Source organism: Pelobates fuscus, chromosome 2 (genome assembly GCF_036172605.1).
Source record: "Pelobates fuscus isolate aPelFus1 chromosome 2, aPelFus1.pri, whole genome shotgun sequence".
NCBI lineage: Eukaryota > Metazoa > Chordata > Amphibia > Anura > Pelobatidae > Pelobates > Pelobates fuscus.
In genome coordinates, this window is record NC_086318.1 from 149,060,608 (window position 1) to 149,080,691 (window position 20,084).

Consider the following 20,084-nt stretch of genomic DNA (forward strand, 5'->3'; position numbering starts at 1 on the left):
AACAAGAAAACTAAATACCTGTAAATAAAAAAGAACTTTGACTTCTTTTTCTAAAATCTTCTTATTTCAGCTCCCCCAAAAAACAAATAAAAATCCATAATAACCGTTGCAAATGTTAAAATAAAATAAAAAATAAAAAAAGACGGGAAAAAAAAACAACCCGATGCCCATAAAAATAATCCATCTTCACCCAGCAAGGGCACCGTGCAGACTGAGCTCCGCAGAGCGGGGAATGGCTTATAAATCCTTCCCACGCCCTGCAATTTGACTTGGAGCACTCTGGTTGATTTCAAGTCTCTACATTTACCTGTCACAGCACTGTGATTGGTTGGCTTGAAATCAAACCAATCAGAGAGCTCTGTGTCATTTTACACCATAGACATAGAATACATAAACGCCGCATTCTCTGCTGAGCGGCGAGAAATGTGGTGGCCATCTTGGACCGGTCGCTGCTCTAATGAAGCTATTGAAGAACACTTGGAAAGCCCATCTCACTAAAGGTAAGTGAAGGACTTGAGGGCACTTATAGCCCTTAATGCCCATACCCCTTAGTACCCCTAGCCCATGTAATTAATGCCCCTACCCCTAATCCTTAAAGAGAATTCCATAGACGTGCGGCATCTAGGTATTCTATATCTATGTTTTACACAGTGTGGGAAAGTTCTTTGGAATTTCCCCATGCTGTGTAATTTGACTCATAACACTGTGATTGGATACTTTTCAAAAGAGATGGTCAGGCGTAGGAAACCTCCATAAGACAAAATGGTCCCTACTTTGTCTTATGTTATAAATAAACATAGAGCAGACAGGAAGAAATGAAGAACAGATCCTGACAGAGGGAGAGAAGAGAAATTGATTGGGGAAAGGTAAGTTTGGCATGACAGTGCCGCTTTAAGTCACTAAAAGAGTTATTGCTGTGCTTACCTCCATACTATTTTTAACAGTATGTGAATACATTTTAATTCTGGAATTCAGACTCACATGCATTCAACATTGTTGTGCATCCACATGAAACTTTTTAGTTTGCAATTTCTTCCTCACTCTTTTTGAGTGTTTTAATAGAGAAGCACTTGATCCACTCCTGAGGGTAGAGTGGAGTTAAGTTGGAACGAAGTTCAAATATTCAAAAAGGAATGAAGAAACACATCTATGTTAGAAGCTTGAATGTTTTAAGTAGGTTTTTCTTCCAGTACATTTGCCACAAATTTTGCTAACACAATATATAGATGAAATGTAATTGAACAACATTTGTGTGCACCAGGATGGGTACACTGTAAGGATTCACAAGCTCAGTTATTCCCTAAGCGAAAAAAAAGCCCATTGAAGAAATTTTAGAAACCTTATATTGAATATGATCTGTTTATACAAAGTTGTTGCAAAGTACCATCTTCATCATCATTGAGAATTTTATAGTCCAGGTCAGAAGGTACTCAAAAGCTAAATATCACCCCTGGAAAAGGAATGAACAGAATTTTTATTCACTCAGTCTGCCGAATGACATTATGTAAAAAATCTATGTTCACATCGGGGTTTGCTTGAAGGGATACTGTAGGCACTATAGCCATTTAATTTATTTGAGTTGGCTATAGTACTTCGTGCCCCATGGCACCATTCAGTGTTGAACCATTTTCAAGCACTGAACAAGGCTCCTTGGTCTTCCAGAGTTTGACCCCAGTGGAGGTATGGCTGAGATAGAGATTACACATTTCCTATATCATACCAGCGGTGGGTGGCTGTGATAGGCTGAAAAGATTATATGCATCCATCCATGGCGATAGTGTATGAATGGAAGGGGGAACACTGATATCTTGGATGAAGCCCCGTGACGGGAATGTGAAGGATTCCTTTGTGGGTGAACCCCACTCTTCTGAATTTACACCTCCCTGCATGTGACTTACACAGCCTTCCTTAACACCTTATATAAAGAGAGATCTAATGTTTAAACTTCCTTTTATTGCAAATTCAGTTTAAATTATTTAGACTTTTGTATCTACTGCTCTGTTCATAGCCTTCTAGGCCCTGCTGGAGTCTCTTGTTTGTGAGAAAATGGCAATTTACACAGCAGAAGTTAACCATTTCTAAAGCAAGTTACATAGTTACATAGTTACATAGCTGAAAAGAGACTTGCGTCCATCAAGTTCAGCCTTCCTCACATTTGTTTTTTTGCTGTTGATCCAAAAGAAGGCAAAAAAAAAAAAACAGTTTGCACAATTTTGCAACAAGCTAGGAAAAAAATTCCTTCTGGACCCCAATTGAAAATAAAAAAACATTTTCATGGAGGTTCTGTAAGTCACAGCCAGGGGAGTTGTAGCTGCATAGACAGAAACAAAAGTGATTTAACTCATAAGTAGCAGAGAATTAAGCAGTGAGATCCCATGGGCATGATATTTACCCCCAAAACTGTTTCATTAAAACAAATTATTCTAAAGTTTATAGTATCACTTTAAGTGCTTAGTGTATTTTTATAATTTGGTTTGAGATTGCAGATGTTCAGTTGAATCTGAAGAGGCTGACATCCGATCAGGGCTGGTGCAAGGATGTTTGCCGCCCTAGGCATTCAAAAATTTGCCGCCCACCCATGTGATCTGCCATATGAGCCAACGCCAGTGCTGCACACAGTGTCTCCTCTCTGAACAGGCAGTGTGTTTATATTAAAAAGCCTGCTTAGACCGGCTATAGATACCAGAACCACTAAATCAAGCTGTAGATGGTTCTGGTGACTATAGTGACCCTTTAATGTGAGGTAAATTGGGGATTAGTGCCACTAATAATATACTGGATTGCCTACTTACCACTAGATGAGGACAAGAGGATAATGATCTTTGTTAATTGTATCACAGGCAGAGGGGAGGGATTGTGTACACTGTATGGGAGTGTCTGAATGTAAACCTCTGTTTTTATTGGCTTGTATGTTTTGTATTCGGTGCCCAACTAGGTCCACCTGGGCATCGCCTTTGCTGTAAAACTTGTATAAAAGACCAGTGTGTGCCATTAAACTTTCTGTTCTTGATTTACCCTCAATCTTGTCTTTTATTGGGGGAAACTGCTACAAGGGATTGCTATGCTCTTCATACTCCCTTGAATAATCACTAGCTCTTGTAAGAGCTGTTCCTGCTTCGCTCTCTGGAGGAAGAGAGGTTCACCCACTGGAACCTGAAGCCTTGCCGTAGGTCCAGGGTGGGTAGGAGACGGCGAGACCCAAACAAAGCTGCAGCGGTTTGTGGGGTCTGCAGTACTTATGGTGTCTGGAGAAGTGCTTGGAGCACTCGGTAAGCACTGGGAGCATCTGTCGGCGGAGGTACCCAACCGGGGTACACAAAGCTCCGTTACAGTCCTTAATTTCCCTTGTGGTTTTTTTTTTAAACTAGAGCACACAGGAAATAAATAAAAATAAATTCAAACACAAGGAACCATATAGAAACATATTTGATAAAGTTTATTTTTGGTGACAGACGCTTTAAGTGGAACATTCGGGAAGAAAAACTGTAAAATGCAGTTGAAAAGCAAAGAAGTGAAAACAGGATAAGAAATCTATCAAATCAGTTGGTAGTAACTCTTGCACATACATATACCTTTTTTGAACATTTTGCAAAGTACACACAGCTGCACTAATGAGTAGGAACCTTGTGTTTATCGTAGAAAAATGTAAAAACTCCTGCAAAAAAAATACTTTCTGTGTAGGGTAGTGAAGCACATGGCTCGAGAAAGACATATTACAAACACTGGAGTGGACTGTCCTGTTATTTGAGGTTCTCCTACTATATAACGTGTCATTTAGAGCCTGTGTCTTTTATTCTGGGTTTCAAATGGATAGATTCAATAGATTCAAATGGTGATCTGGCAGGGGTGTATTTTGAAATATAACCTATTTTTTTTTTCTTATTCTTTCTTTTTTAATACTACTTATCACCAATGAGAACATTTTAGATTTAATGCACTTCAATGGCTACATTGGTTACATTGTGAGCCTAGTATCTTCCTTTGAAGCCGTATTGATGGCTGACAGAGATTCATAATTTTTCGTTAGTCAGTCTATATTGGCATGGTCTGATGCATACATCAAGAGCATCACGTTCACCAGCTGGACAGACGGGCTAGCAAATTGTAACTTTCTAGCCGGTACCCTCTGTAATTCTCCCAGTTTGCACATGGTTATAATAATTTAAAGACATATCTTCTTATGCCAAAGGATATCAGCAGTTGGATTTCACTATGGTCTTGTCAATCTTTCCGATATATAATTAACATTGACTCAAAAGATGCAGCAAAATAGTCTCAATCGAATATTGACATGATCAATACAGAAAAGAAAAACCGGAAATGTTTGTATAAGATTTTGGCATGTTCTAAATCTAAACAGTAAAAAAAATAGGTCAGCCTCAGCCAAAATATATGACTAAATAAAAGTGTTCTGTCTATAGTCTTGGAGGCATGAATACGGTTTCTAAGTACTTACAGACTTAATTACACCCATTCCGCAGCTGCAGATGTAACATGTCTTGACAAGAATTCCGTATTCGTGAAGAGTCATCGCAACATATTATTTTGCCCATGCATTTTCATTAAGGAGTTTGAATGCATTATACCAAATCTAAATGTATTTTAGACACACAATATGTGGGGAAACAAAGTAGAAGGAGTCAATGTACTGTGATTACTAATTGGAGGTCCTCCTCATCACACAGCCACTGGCTTAAGGGCGAACCCTGGTTCGTTGTCTCTTCTTCTGTAGGCCCCCCTCACCAGGACTGAAAGAATGAATGCCTCCACAATCAGCAACTGGTTGTTCATCACTAGATAAAACCAAACATATAGCTGGGTGAATAACAGCTGAAAATGTACAAAAATATATCAATTTCATTGCTTTTATTACAAGCATTTGTTGTTTTGCTTTTATTATTTTAGAAATCAGAACTGGTAAGTTTAAGTCACAGCTTTTTTCATTGAATATAATGATGCTTGTGTCAAGAGGTGAGCATTTAGCACACAGTTTAGTCTAAGGGAAAAAAACACAACATATTTTCTTAGCTACTTAAATAATACATGATCTATTGATTGATTGATGTCATAGATTCAAACATTCAAAACTTTTATAATTCACTTTTGCTAACAAGTTGCCAAATGTTGGTATGATAAATGAGTCAATATGAGTGTTTACTCAAAATAAATTGTATGCAAATGTGGCCAATATCCCCAAATATACAAATTTAATTAAGGGCACATTTGGTAATTTTGCGATTTTTCAGATAAATTTAGGAGAAAATGTATGGATTTCACTTCAGTACCCCATTGAGAGACATTAGGCATTTGATTTATCATGTGTGTGAAGAGTTCAAAAAAAAAAAGAACACTACTCACAGCACTCTCATTCTCCCTGGGTGTGACAGGTTGACAATGCAAAAACACTCTTAGTCTTAATTTGCACTGGTTTATTTGCTATTTAGTGGGGAGTTTTGTTCACAGGCTGGGGGCTTGATATGTGGTCTCTTTTACTGGTCCATAGTGCCAGCAATACTTGTACATTTTAGAACCCTAACTTTGTGTACCTAGGATGTACATATAGCTTGTAAGCTGTGTTACAAAGAACATTAGACTCACTCTGAGATCTGGCTTTATACATATATGGTGGCACACAAGGCAGCTGTCCAAAACTAGCCAGCATGTTGAAGATTGAGCTCTGCATTGTAGTCAAGATGAGGAGAATCTGGAAAATTAAATAACAATTAATATGAAGAAATCTTAAAAAATAAGAAATAAAAATTAGTTAATAGTAAATATTTTGGAAGATTATTACAATAGCTGTTGCTGCTGGCCAAAATTAGTGTAAATGTGAGCACAAGGCTTATTTCTGTGTGGTTCTATGTTGAAATACTATCTAAAACAATGTAATGTTTTCTGATTTAAAATCGTTAGATAAAGTATTAAATCTCAAACACATGTGATTGTTACAAACCTTGATACTTGAGGAAATAAGAAGAACCTGGTTTAAGGAAAATGCATATTTTCTGTTCATCCATATAAATATAAAAAAACAATGCATTTTCAAGTATGCGTTGCATTTCTTGTTGTTTTCAATACAACACATGTTGCCCTGTATTCTGTAATTGGTGTCCTTAAAGCTAGCAAAGCATTATGGGGTTTGTAGTTCTACAATAGCCAGGGATCTACATTTTTGGCCACTACATTTTGGCCACCCCTAATATAATGCTTGCACTGGAACCCAACCCTCCATGGCTTGGAGTTTGGCCTTTATAATTCTGATACGTGTTGCCTTGTTGCGTAATCTAGTGGATTATAAATTCTCCTTCTTGCGTGTTCTACCCTTATACTTGATGCTTACATGCCACTTATCTATTTCTGGGTACTTATCAGCTAGATTACATGATTTGTTGTGGTAACTGTATTTTCCATGATTCTCTGCTATCTTTTATCTGTGTTATTTTTAACAGTAACCACACTGTCTGGTTCTTGTGCCTTAAAGGGACACTCCACGCCAGAAATTAATATAAATAAATGAATACAATCAATGTAGTTACTCTCAATGAAAACGTACATGCATTTAATTATGAATCTTTTTATTAGAGGTGTATCTAAAAACAGATTGCAAAAGCTGTAGCTTTTTTTATGTAAAGCCTTTGCAAGTCCTCCCCTTCTTCCCAGCCCAGACTTTCTATTGTTGCCCAATTATAGACTTCACAGTCTTTGCTAGGCAGGTGCTCTGACCAATTGCCTGTCTCTTGAGTTTAGCTCCACTGAGCTAAGCAATCAGGAAGTAACATGACTGACTGTCTAACTGACAGCTGGGAGTGTAACAAGGATGATTAAAAAAAAGTGTCAATTTCTATTGAAATCTGCACTTTTTTAACATGAGAAAAAGAAGACAAAATAGTCACCCATAAATCACTTTAGCAAGCTGAAGTACTTTAGGGGTCTGTAGTGTCCCTTTAAAGGGACACTGTAGGCACACAGACCACTTCATCTCATTGAAGTTGTCTGGGTGCACTGTCCCTTTTGCACCTAGTGCTGCAATGTTAAACGTTGCAGTTCCAGAGAACTGCAATGTTTACATTGTAGCTCTAAGTCAGCCCACAGTGGCTGTCTCCCAGACAGCCACAAGAAGGTTTCCTTAATCGAAACGAACCTTTGGTCCGATATCTGATGCTGGAGGTCCTCATGCTCTGCTCTGCATGAGGACCTCCAGCATCAGATTTTTTTCCCCATAGGAAAGAATTGATTCAATGCTTTCCTATGAAGAGGTCTAATGCGCATTTTCAGCGCATGCACATTAGCACGCGCATGTCGCGGACTGTCGAAGGTGGTGGAGTGTCGACCCAGCGCTGAGAGACATCAGTGCTGGGGAAAGGTAAGTAAATCAAGTAGTTTTGACCCTTTATTTACCTGTGCGGTGGGGAGGGGTGTGAGGGAGGGGGAGATAGGGGGAGCTATAATGGCAGGAATACAGCTTTGTAGTCCTGGCGCTATAGTATCCCTTTAACTATATACAGTTGTGGTAATATGTATACCCTAAGTTACTACTAAACAAGGCTATAAATGTAGAAGTATATATATATATATATATTTTTTTTTTTCAATTCTTTATTTTTGCAGTGCATAGAGGTGTAACAGACATGTATGTCACTTGCTAGTTCCAATAACAGTAGAGACAGTGGGGTATATAATGACATTTGCACAATTTTATAGTTAAGGTAATGGTAAATAGTTGACAAGCATGAGTAGATAAGGTACATTAGGTATAACATTACTACGGCTGCCGAGTATTAGTTAAGTGTCGGGTGGCATGCTAGAGTTGGCGCTACTGCGCTTGCTTGTGTAGTCACTGTGCGCTTCCCCATTAAGTGTGGCACGGTTGGTGACATTTAACTATTCGTTGGATGGTACATCCTATGTTAATAAGATCATCGTAGAGACCCCTAGGGTTGAGCTGACTAAGTAGTTACACATAGAAAACACCTAATAAGCAGTTGGGTATAGTCAAGAGACACATAATAGAAATAACAGTGGTGATGTACATATGTGGAGAAAAGAAAACTGGTTTACTAGTAAATTAGCAAGCAGGCAGGGTTGTCATTATGCTGGCAATGTCAGAGTAGTATGCTGAGTGCATGCCTAGTTTGTGTCATGCAAGGATATATATTGCTATGCTATATTATGGAGCTTAATAACAAAACAGCTTTGTCTGAACTGTAAGCATCTATTAATTCGTCACCCTGGCTGAACTAGAGTTCGCAATCCGTCCTCAGCTCCTGGAGTCCTCGGCTCGGTGGGCCCGAGGCTTCGCCTAATGTAGTGTGCTCTGAGTCAGCCAACGCCAGATCTGCAGCGTCGGTGTGGTCGGGATCGAATGTCCGTCAGTCCCTGGGGTCGGGCGAAGTCCATTCTTGCCTGTCTCTGAGCCTCTCGCTGGTGTCCCCTGGGCCGTAGCCCCGCCGGGGTAAGCCCGCCACTTCTGTGCTGCAGGAGGGTGGTGTCCGCCGGGATAGATATTTGGGCGTCTCTCTTGCCCTGTTGCCCGGTGCTTCTTGTGTTCCTCCTTCGAGGTCGCTGCACTGCAAGAGGTGCGTGGGGTGCGCATACCGTCGGCTCTGCTGTAGGTGAGCTTTGCTTGGCAGTTGGGTATTAAGTCGCTGGCAGCAGGGCCGGATTAAGAGCACACTGGGCCTGGTGCTGACAATTCTGATGGGCCTAATTACGGAATCTTATCGACCAAAAACACTAAAACAGTCATACCTCCCAAGCGTCATGTATCTGATGGAGATGGTGCTGGAGGGAAACTCATAGGATTCAGCTATAAGAAAACACATACTCTATGCTAATCTCTCTCTAATTTATGCTTTCATCTTTCAAGTAAATCCATACCCCCTAACAGCAGTGTCCAGTGAAGCAGGAAGTCAATGGGCGGGGTAAAAGGGTGGGCCACTGATGCAAATCACATATCCAGAACTGCCAAAAGGGGAGAATATGCCCAAAAAGGGGGCATGTCTGTCCAAAGAATTTGAAGGACAGCCTGGCATGAATGCATGTCAGGCTGCCCGCCAATAATGCAGGCTGTCCAACTAAGGGCATACTATGCAGGCAGCACCCTGAGGCAGTACTGCCTAGTGTGCAGCACTGCCATTCAGTGTCTCCACCCTCTGCATGCAGACACTGAACTTCCCTCATAGAGATGCATTGATTCAATGCATCTCTATGAGGAGATGCTGATTGGCCAGGGCTATGTTGGACTTCTGCTGGCTCTGCCCCTGATCTGCCTAGTTGACAGTATCAGCCAATCCTATGGGGAAGTATTGTAATTTGCTCAGACCACCACTTCTGATGATGTCAGCAGGCAGTCAGTTCAGAGGCAGATCCAGCAGCATATTTTACTATATTTAGGGAGTCAAGAAGGGGCAGGGTCAGAAATACATGATTGTGTTCCTGACCCTGTAGTGCTCCTTTAAGCAAGAGTATGTGAAGAGTAGTTAGGGTTGCCACCTTTTTTGAAAATAAATACCAGCCTTAATCATGTGTATAATCACAAGGAGTGACATCAGAGAAAATTCCGTAAAATCACCAACAAACTACTCACAGTTTGATTCTGCTGTATAGATGGATTGCTCCCAGTGTCTCAGTCTCGCAAGTCACCCAAGTGTCTCAGTGTCCCTATGTATCACAGTGTCAGTGTCCCCATGTCACCCAGACCCCTAGTCTCCCAGTGTCCCCATGTCTCAGTGTGTCCCCGTGACACTGGCTGGGAGACAGACACTTGGGGATACTGGGAGACATGAGGACAGTTGTGGACATAGACATGGGGACACTGGGACATATAGGGACACTGGGAGACATGGGGACACTAGGCACACTAAGACACTAAGAACACAGACACTGGGAGACATGGGGACACTGAAACATTTGGGGACACTAAGACACTAGGGACACAGACATGGGAACACAAACACTGGGAGACTAGGGGACGCTGGCTGGGAGACAGACACTTGGGGACACTGGGAGACATGGGGACACCAAGACACTAGCGACACTGGATGGGGGACATGGGGACACTGGGAGAAATGGGGATATAGTGTCTCCGTGTTCCAATGTCTCAGTGCCTCCCAATGTCCCTATGTCTCACAGCGTCCCCATGTGTCTGTGTCCCCATGTTTTCCAGTGTCCCCAAGTGTCTCAGTGTTTCCAGGTCTCCCAGTGTCTGTGTCCCCATGTGTCCTAGTGTCTCAGTGTGTCCTAGTGTATGTGTCCCCTAGTGTCTCAGTGTCCCCATATGTCTCCTAGTGTCTCAGTGTCCCCTAGTGTCTCAGTGTCCCCATGTGTCCCTGCTGCCTTTCCCCCCATCCCTCACTTACCTGAGCTGTAGAGCTGCTGTCTGGACTCTGTGGTGTGTAGCTGCTCCCCCACGGATCAGTAAGTAGTAGAGAGAGGCAGGGATATGCTGTAACTTCCTATCCCTGCCTCTCTCCACACACAGTGACCCCTACTGGCCGGTGCTGGTATTGCAGAGTAATCTCCATTTATTCTGAGAAAAATACCTGCATTTGTATTGCCGGTATTACTGCAATACTGGCACGGCCAGGCAGCCTCAAATACCTGCTGTGCCAGTAAAATACCAGTGATGTGGCAAACCTAAGAGTAATGTGTAAAAAAAGGCCCAAATAGGCCCATTTTTTTTTTAAATGGGCCTATTCCATGGGCCTGGGCCTGGAGCTGCAGCTCCATCAGCCCCTATGTTAATCCGGCCCTGGCTGGCAGGGGTAATCGCTGTGTGGCATCCTAGTCTTCCGGCTCCTCAGCCACAATCGATCCGGCTGGGACTCCGTCGCTGCTCGCCGTTGGCGTGGCTCATGTAGTGGACGTGTGAGGAATTGCCTGCTATGCTGTGGTGCGGGGTGGAAGGGCCACGGACTCTTCAGGTCTCTTGGGCTCATGTCCAGACACCACGCTGTTTGCTGGGAGCTCGGTGCGAGGGCCGTGCTTTTCGCCTCCTCCGGCGCACATGGCTTCCACCATCTTGTGTGCTGCGGCCGGGTCGTCGAGCAGGGCTGCAGCGTCGTTGGGCCTTGGATGCAGTGCCTCTGGGTGAGGACCGGGTTCACCCCCAGCGGTCCATAGGGGGGGGAACAAGCCCGGGTCCCCCCGGGTCTGGGCCTCTGGCTGGGCACCGTTAGGCAGGATAGTGGGGCAGTGGCCGTCCGCCCCTCTCACCGCCAGAGTAGTCCCCAACTGGGTCATCGAAAGCCTCCCCTCCAGGGGACTGAAGCTCGAGGAGCCAGCCTCACCCTGGATCCAGTGTCCCTTCAGCGTTAAGGACTTTCGCTGTCGATCTGTAATTAAGTCGATTTTCACAGTTTTCATGTTTAAAAGCTTGTATGCAGCAGGAGCTAGTCTTGCTTGCAACCGCTTAGCTTGGCGGTCCGGCTCCGCCCCCCAGAAGTATATATTTTTAACTGCACAAAATATCTCTTTTCCAACTATTCATTGCTTTATTTGCTACAAAACTCATTCCAAACTGTAATTCTGTGTAGAAAAGATTCATATTGCATTTTCTCTGTTGTCATATTCTCCGTAACAAATTTAAAGAAGAATCTACATTATGATAAATAGTTGCAGTTGGAAAGACTGTCTGTTGTTAAAGAGATACTTAGTACCCACCAATCTGCCAAGGTTAATAAAGATATCCCCTGTGCCCTGTTTTTGTTGCTGAGAAGATCAGCTGTATCTTTACCAAACAATTGTACTGCCCCGACTAACAAAACAGTACATTGAGGTGTGTTGACAACCAAACTGAAAAATTAAGGCCAGAAAAGCAAAGTTTGAAAACCATCTCTTTTTTTCATTGACCCCAATTATGGGTATTGCAGAAAATGTTCCTATATAAAATTCACAATGTGATCTGAATTTGGTTCACACTGTCTTATTCAGGCTTATTCACTAAAGTGAGAATTCAGAGTGAATTACAAATTTAAAGACAAAATAGCCGACTGAAAAATTCTCCAAGTCAGTTAGAATTTAACTTTGACTATTATGGCCTTGAATGTGGAATTCACTTTGAAGTCTCATTTTAGTGAATACATCCTTGTATGCTCATAGATAGTATTGTGAGAAACGTAAGTAGTGGAAATTGTAAGTCTTACCTGGAAAACTGCAAACTTTGTCCCAATGTTCTGCTCAGCCAGCTGTGTTCTGGCTTCACGAAACAGAATTCCAATGGGCCACAAAGCAATTATAGTAGAAAACCCAAGGATGGAGTTCATCCAGAGTGCAACGCTTCCAACAGACATCTATAACCGCAAAACAGTTATTACATTACACAACATGCTGTTATACTGTAATGGTCACAATATGAAGGAGTAACAAGAGGAAATGTCACCCCCACTCCTTTAATTTCATGACTTAAGGTCACACTATAAGGGCATCTGAGAATGTATAGTCAAACATTGCTCTTGCAATGTGCTCTCTGTACACACCTTTTTATTGAGTGATGAGGTACGGTATGTTTAATGGTTTTTATACTTTTCTTTTTTTTTTTTTTACCTATGCAGGTATATTTTCAAGGTGCATTGTTTTGTATGCCCATACGACTTGATTGTCTCTTCTTATTAGACTAGCTACAGAATGCCAGTATTAGTCTACAGGCATCCATAATTTGAATGTAACTTCCATCATTATCAGAAACCTTTCCACATCAGTTCACCAACATGGATCTGTCTAATCTATCTGACAGCTCTTTATGCAAATCTCACCAAGTCCTAGGCATGGAGCAAATAAACATTTGAAGTGTTCAGGGGTATAATCAGGATTAAACTAAATATTAATTTCAATATCTAACATAACCACAATGGAGTTCATTGCATTCTAGCCAAACCATCATGTATTATTTATGGTTCTTAATTTTGACTGTAGGCATTATTAAAACTTTGCATCATTGCAAAGGTTAGTGTATATAGAGCCCACTGCCCTTGTGTCACAGCCCTTACCTTTACACTTCAAATCCAGTCTGTTCAAATCCTGCCAATTCCACCTTAAACACATTGTCAATATCCGCACCTTTCTTGTGCTAGATGCTACTAAGGAGCTTGTTCATGCTATTGTAATAGCACTTACTACTGTAATTTTCTCCTAATTGGTCTGTACAGAAACCATACTACCTCCCTACAGTCCATAATAAATGCTACTGCCATGCTCATTTTTCTCCTGTCATTTTTCTCCTGTCATACATCACCCTGTGTCAATCGTTACAATGGCTTCCTGTACCATACAGGATTCAAATCAAAATACTAACTTACCTACAAAGCTCTCATAAACTCTAACCCACACTACATTTCTTCACTAATTCATGGGTACCATCCTTGTCAGCCTCTTCACTCTGCAGGTGACCTTCCCCGGCCCTTTGCCCATACCCATACTGCTAACTCACCCTTACAGGACTTCTCGCAGGCAGCTCCACTGCCATAAAACAACCTGCCTCCTTCCAGCAGACTCCCATAGTCTAACCCAGTGGTTCCCAAACGTTTTAGGTTCAAGGTGCCCTTAATATTTCAGTATTTTTCCAAGGCCCCCCGAGTCAAAATGTCTAGGTTGTATATCTGTACAGCGCTGCTGCATTTACTGGCGCTATATTGTAATGTACAGTGTTGGTGTTTGACGGGGTGCTTGTATACATTTATTAGGTTTTAATACAGGAGTGTGTTTGTATGTAATATTTGCGTTTGATTGCAGGGGTGTGTCTGAATGTCATGTTCGCTTTTAAATGGGGATGTACATTTGAGGTCTTTGTGTTTCTGTGAAGGGGTGTGTTTGTATATATATATTTTTGAGTTTAAATGCAGGGGTGTGTTTGTATGTAATATTTGTGTTAGATTGCAGGAGTGTGCTTGTATGTTCTGCTGGTGTTTGACTGATTAGATGCATGCACATACACTGCCACATACATACATACATGCATTCTTACACAGATACTTACACAGACACTCACAAACAACCTGACACACACACACACTCATACTCACTCATACACATGCACACACACTCATACATACACTCACACACATACAAACACTCATACACATACACATACACTCATACACATACACACACTCATGCACACACACTCAAATACACACACACATACACATACTCATACTCACACTCATACATACACTCACACTCATACACATACAGGTGATGCTCGAAAAATTAGAATATCGTGCAAAAGTTCATTTATTTCAGTAATGCAATGTAAAAGGGGAAACTAATATTTGAGATAGACGCATTACATGCAAAGCAAGATAGTTCAAGCCGTGATTTGTCATAAGTGCGATGATTATGGCTTACAGCTCATGAAAACCCCAAATCCACAATCTCAGTTAATTAGAATATTGTGAAAAGGTGCAATATTCTAGGCAGGGCCGGACTGGGGATACAAAGCAGCCCTGGAAAAAAAAATTATGCCAGCCCCATAATTCACTGCGCCATATATTGTAATATGTAAGGCTATGTCTTGCCAGGACAGATGATTTAGTAATATATATATATATATATATATATATATATATATATATATCTTTTTCTAATATAAAATATTGGTCCTTTCAGAGTAAAACTCACATGCAGACACAGACAATCTCACTGACATCTCAATGACACACACAAGCTCATTGATACACAGCCTCATAGACAAACAAACAAACAATCTCACTGATATACATCAGCTCATTGACATAAAAACACAAGCTCACTCACTAGCAGGCACACACATGCAAGTAAGCTCATTCACTAGCAGATGCACACACACAGCTTAATGTAGTGGTACTGGTGTCTATAGCATGTCCCTATAGGCTTTTCAATGTAAACACTGACTTTTCAGAGAAAAGGCAGTGTTTACATTGCTTCAAAGTGACACCGCTAGTGACAGTCACTCAGACGGTCACTAGAGGTGTTTCCTGTGTCAGTGCACCTACATTCAGGGCCTCCACACTCTGTAGGTGCTGAACGTTCCTCATAGAGATACATTGATTCAATGCATCTCTATGAGGAGATGCTGGTTGGTGTAGCATTTTGCAGCCAATCCTATGGCAAAGCATCGGATTGGCTGAGATCCTCAAGCTTGATGATCTCAGCCATAGAGGCAGGGCCAGTCGAGGGGAGACCAGCACGCTGTGTGGGGAAAAAAAAGGTGAGCAAAAACACTTTTTTAAAACACATATATACACCATGACAGACACAGAAACACACACATATACCATGACAGATACACACCCCATGACAGACAAACACACACACCATGACAGACCATGACACAGACAGACCCACACACACCATGACACAGACAGACACACACACATATACCATGACACACACACCATGACACAGACAGACACACGCCCCATGATGGACAGACACACACCCCATGACGGACAGACAGACACACCATGACACAGACAGACACACACACACACACCATGACAGACAGACAGACACACACACACACACACCATGACAGACAGACACACACACCATGACAGACACACACACACCATGACAGACACACACACACACACACACTATACAGACACCATGACAGACACACACACACACCATACAGACAGACACCATGACACAGACAGACACACCCCATGATGGACAGACAGACACGCCATGACACAGACAGACAGACACACACACACCATGACAGACAGACACACCATGACAGACAGACAGACACACACACACACACACACACCATGACACAGACAGACACACACACACACACACCATGACAGCCACACCATGATGGAGAGACAGACACACAATGACATAGACAGACAGACACACACACACCATGACACAGACAGACACACACACACACACACACCATGACACAGACAGACACACACACACACACCATGACAGACAGACACACACCATGACAGACAGACACACACCATGACAGACAGACACACACACCATGGCAGACACACACCATGACAGACACACACACCATGACAGACAGACAGACACACACACACCATGACGGACAGACAGACACACCATGACACAGACAGACAGACAAACACACACCATGACACAGACAGACACACCATGACGGACAGACAGACACACCATGACACAGACAGACAGACACACACACACACACCATGACACAGACAGACAGACACACACACCATGACAGACAGACACACACTATGACAGACAGACAGACACACACACACACACACACCATGACAGACACACACACACACACACACACCATGACAGACACACACACACACCATGACAGATACACACACACACACACCATGACACAGACAGACACCATAACAGACAGACAAACTCTGACACACATTACTCCTACCTGCCAGGGGGTCGTGCAGTGCAGACGGCTGTCTGTGCTGGAGGCTGCTGGGGCACCTGTGCTGGCGGCCGCTGGGGAGGTCTGCTTGCGGCCGCTGGGGGAGCTGCGCTAGCTCTGCTCTCCCGCCCTTGCACGCTGCTGAATGAGACCGGGGCCGGAATATGACATCATATTCCGGCCCCGGTCTCATTAAGCTGCGCGCTGGGGAGCAGAGCCAGCGCAGCTCCCCCAGCGGCCGCCAGCAGACCTCCACCAACGGCTGCCAGCAGACCTCCCCCAGCGGCCGCCTGAAGACCTCCTCCAGCGGCCGCCAGCAGACCCAGGTGTCTGCCCGGCCCCAGGTGCCGACGGCCCACTGGGAAATTTCCCGGTATCCCGGTGGGCCAGTCCAGCCCTGATTCTAGGCTTACAGTGTCCCACTCTAATCAGCTAAGTAAGCCATAACACATGCAAAGGGTTTCTGAGCCTTTAAATGGTCTCTCAGTCTGGTTTAGTAGGAATCACAATCATGGATAAGACTGCTGACCTGACAGTTGTGCAGAAAACCATCATTGACACCCTCCACAAGGAGTGAAAGCCTCATAAGGTGATTGTGAAGAAAGTTGGATGTTCCCAAAGAGCTCTATCAAAGCACATTAATAGAAAGTTATGTGGAAGGGAAAAGTGTGGAAGAAAAATGTGCACAAGCAGCAGGGATGACCGCAGCCTGGAGAGGATTGCCAGGAAAAGGCCATTCAAATGTGTAGGGGACTTTCACAAGGACTGGACTGAGGCTGGAGTCAGTGCATCAAGAGCCACCACACACAGACGGATCCTCGACATGGGCTTCAGATGTCGTATTCCTCTTGTCAAGCCGCTCCTGAACAACAAACAACGTCAGAAGCGTCTTACCTGGGCTAAAGAAAAACAGACCTGGTCTGTTGCTCAGTGGTCCAAAGTCCTCTTTTCTGATGAGAGCAACTTTTGCATCTCATTTGGAAACCAAGGACCCAGAGTCTGGAGGAAGAATGGAGAGGCACACACTGCAAGATGCTTGAAGTCCGTGTGAAGTTTCCACAGTCTGTATTGATTTGGGGATCCATGTCATCTGCTGGTGTTGGTCCACTGTGCTTCATTAAGTCCAGGGTCAATGCAGCCGTCTACCAGGAGATTTTGGAGCACTTCATGCTTTCGCAGACGAGCTTTATGCAGGGCCGGATTAACATAGGGGCTGATGGAGCTGCAGCTCCAGGCCCAGCCCATGGAATAGGCCCATTAAAAAAAAAAAAAATTTTTTACACACTACTCTTTGGTTTGCCACCTGACTGGTATTTTACTGGCACAGCCGGTATTTGAGGCTGCCTAGCCGTGCCGGTATTGCAGTAATACAAAATACAAATGCAGTATAAACTGAGATTACTCTGCAATACCAGCACCGGCCAGTAGGGGTCACTGTGTGTGAAGAGAGGCAGGGATAGGAAGTTACAGCATATCCCTGCCTCTCTCTACTTCTCACTGATCTGTGGGGGAGCAGCTACACAGTACAGAGAGTCCAGACAGCAGCTCTACAGCTTATGCAAGTGAGGGATGGCTGAGACTGTCAACTAGGCTGATCAGGGGCAGAGCCAGCACAAGTCAAACATAGCCCTGGCCACTCAGCATCTCCTTATAAAGATAAATTGAATCAATGCATCTCTATGAGGAAAGTTCAGTGTCTGCAATCAGAGGGTGGAGACACTGAATGGCAGTGCTGCACACTAGGCAGTACTGCCCCAGCAAGCACCTCTAGCACCAAAAGCACCAAAGCCTGGTTCAATTACTGTGGGATTACTGTGCTTGATTGGCCAGCAAACTCGCCTGACCTGAACCCAATAGAGAATCTATGGGGCATTGCCAAGAGAAAGATGAGAGACATGAGACCGAACAATGCAGAAGAGCTGAAGGCCGCTATTGAAGCATCCTGGTCTTCCATAACACCTCAGCAGTGCCACAGGCTGATAGCTTCCATGCCACGCCGCATTGAGGCAGTAATTGATGCAAAAGGGGCCCAAACCAAGTACTGAGTCCATATGCATGCTTATACTTTTCAGATGTCCGATATTGTTCTATGTAAACTCCTTGTTTTATTGATTGCATGTAATATTCTAATTTACTGAGATTGTGGATCATGAGCTGTAAGCCATAATCATTGCACTTATGACAAATCACTGCTTGAACTATCTTGCTTTGCATGTAATGCCTCTAAATCATATATAATAGTTTCCCCTTTTACATTGCATTACTTAAATAAATGAAGTTTTGCACGATATTCTTATTTTTCGAGTATCACCTGTACAATCATACACATACACTCATACACATACACACACATACAAACACTTATACACATACACACATACAAACACAAATGATTCTTTTTTTTGTAATATCTCCAGCCACCCTCCTGTTAGCTTACCTTGTGTGTCCAGGAGGGTGGCTTGGACTCCTGGTCCTGCTGGGGGGAGTGAGGGGTGTGGAGCTCTTCGTGCTCCTCTCCCCTCACGCTGTGGCTGCCTCCTCTCCATCCCGCACTGTCTCCCTGCGTGATGCTGGGTCATAGCCTATAGCCTCCCATGGTAACTGTCTTTCTTCAAACATATCTATTACTCTCTAAATTTTACTAGTGGGTTCACACTCCACTTCACTCTCACCTTCCAATTCTGCTAATTTCCCACTCTGGTACTTGGTTGCCATCCCCTCATTGTGGTTTTTATAACCCACCTCCTCTAGATTGAAAGGTCATTCCTGCATGGTCCTCATCAACCTATTGTTTCTGTCAAAATGTATCAAATGTATCATCGTTGTTATATCCTCCCATTTATAATAAGTTAGCTCCATATAAATGCAAACAAATAAAAAAGAATAAAACAATTGAAGAATAAAACGCTTACTAGAAATATAGGCTCATGATTGGTGGAACATCTTCCTCGTCTAGGAGGGGCCTGCCTGGTGCTTCTGTTTGAACTGTTCTTGCAGAAGTAGCAGGACTGTGATTCTGGGTATTTGTTTTATATATTTAATGTATTACCTATATAATGCACTTAAAAAGGGGATTGTTTCCTGTATCCTTTTAATTAACTTGTTTTGGATAGTTCTTTTAAAAATATGAGAAAAATACTATATGAAACGAATGTTCCTTTTTGGTTAAAACATAATTCCAACTTCTAGAAGCAGACACATTATAGTTTTTCAGATTAAATGATAGCTGTATACTTAAACTGTTCATATGTAAACATTTAAATGCATTCACCCCATTCACAGTATTTTACATAAGTAGCAACAATCCAAGTAATCTCACATCATCTGGATTGAAAGCTCCATCAGCCGAGAGGATTACACCAATGATATTGAAGACTGGTTTCAGGAATGCCATCTGGAAAGCACCCAAAATTAAAAGATTCAACTTCCTCCTGCAAAGCAAATAGTGAATGTTTACAGAATTGCAAAAAATCATCCAATGTATCAAATTTAAATACGTTCGTCTTGACAGTGAATATTGAAAGGACTTATTAAACAGATGTCTTACTAATTACCAGTGATGACAATTTAAGTAATGAAATATGAGAGCAGTTGCAGTGGTAGATAGCAGATGCTTTGTTTGTTTGTTACTTCCTGCTATACTTGTTTTTAAATTGTACAGGACATACTTATTGTATGTCACCTATTTATTTGATAATGATAA

At 42.7% G+C, this 20,084-nt stretch overlaps 1 protein-coding gene across 1 annotated transcript in view; it reads right to left on the bottom strand.

The window, feature by feature from the left end:
- Positions 1-3,415: 3,415 nt before the first annotated feature.
- SLC51A (solute carrier family 51 member A) overlaps positions 3,416-20,084 on the bottom strand; it is a 28,801-nt gene continuing 12,132 nt past the window's right edge. The window contains exons 6-9 of the mRNA XM_063442816.1: positions 19,701-19,812; positions 12,144-12,290; positions 5,599-5,704; positions 3,416-4,793 (exon numbers count right to left, since the gene is read on the bottom strand). Of these exons, the coding sequence (XP_063298886.1) occupies positions 4,678-4,793; positions 5,599-5,704; positions 12,144-12,290; positions 19,701-19,812 (481 nt within the window). The 3' untranslated portion in view covers positions 3,416-4,677. The remainder of the gene's footprint in view (positions 4,794-5,598; positions 5,705-12,143; positions 12,291-19,700; positions 19,813-20,084) is intronic.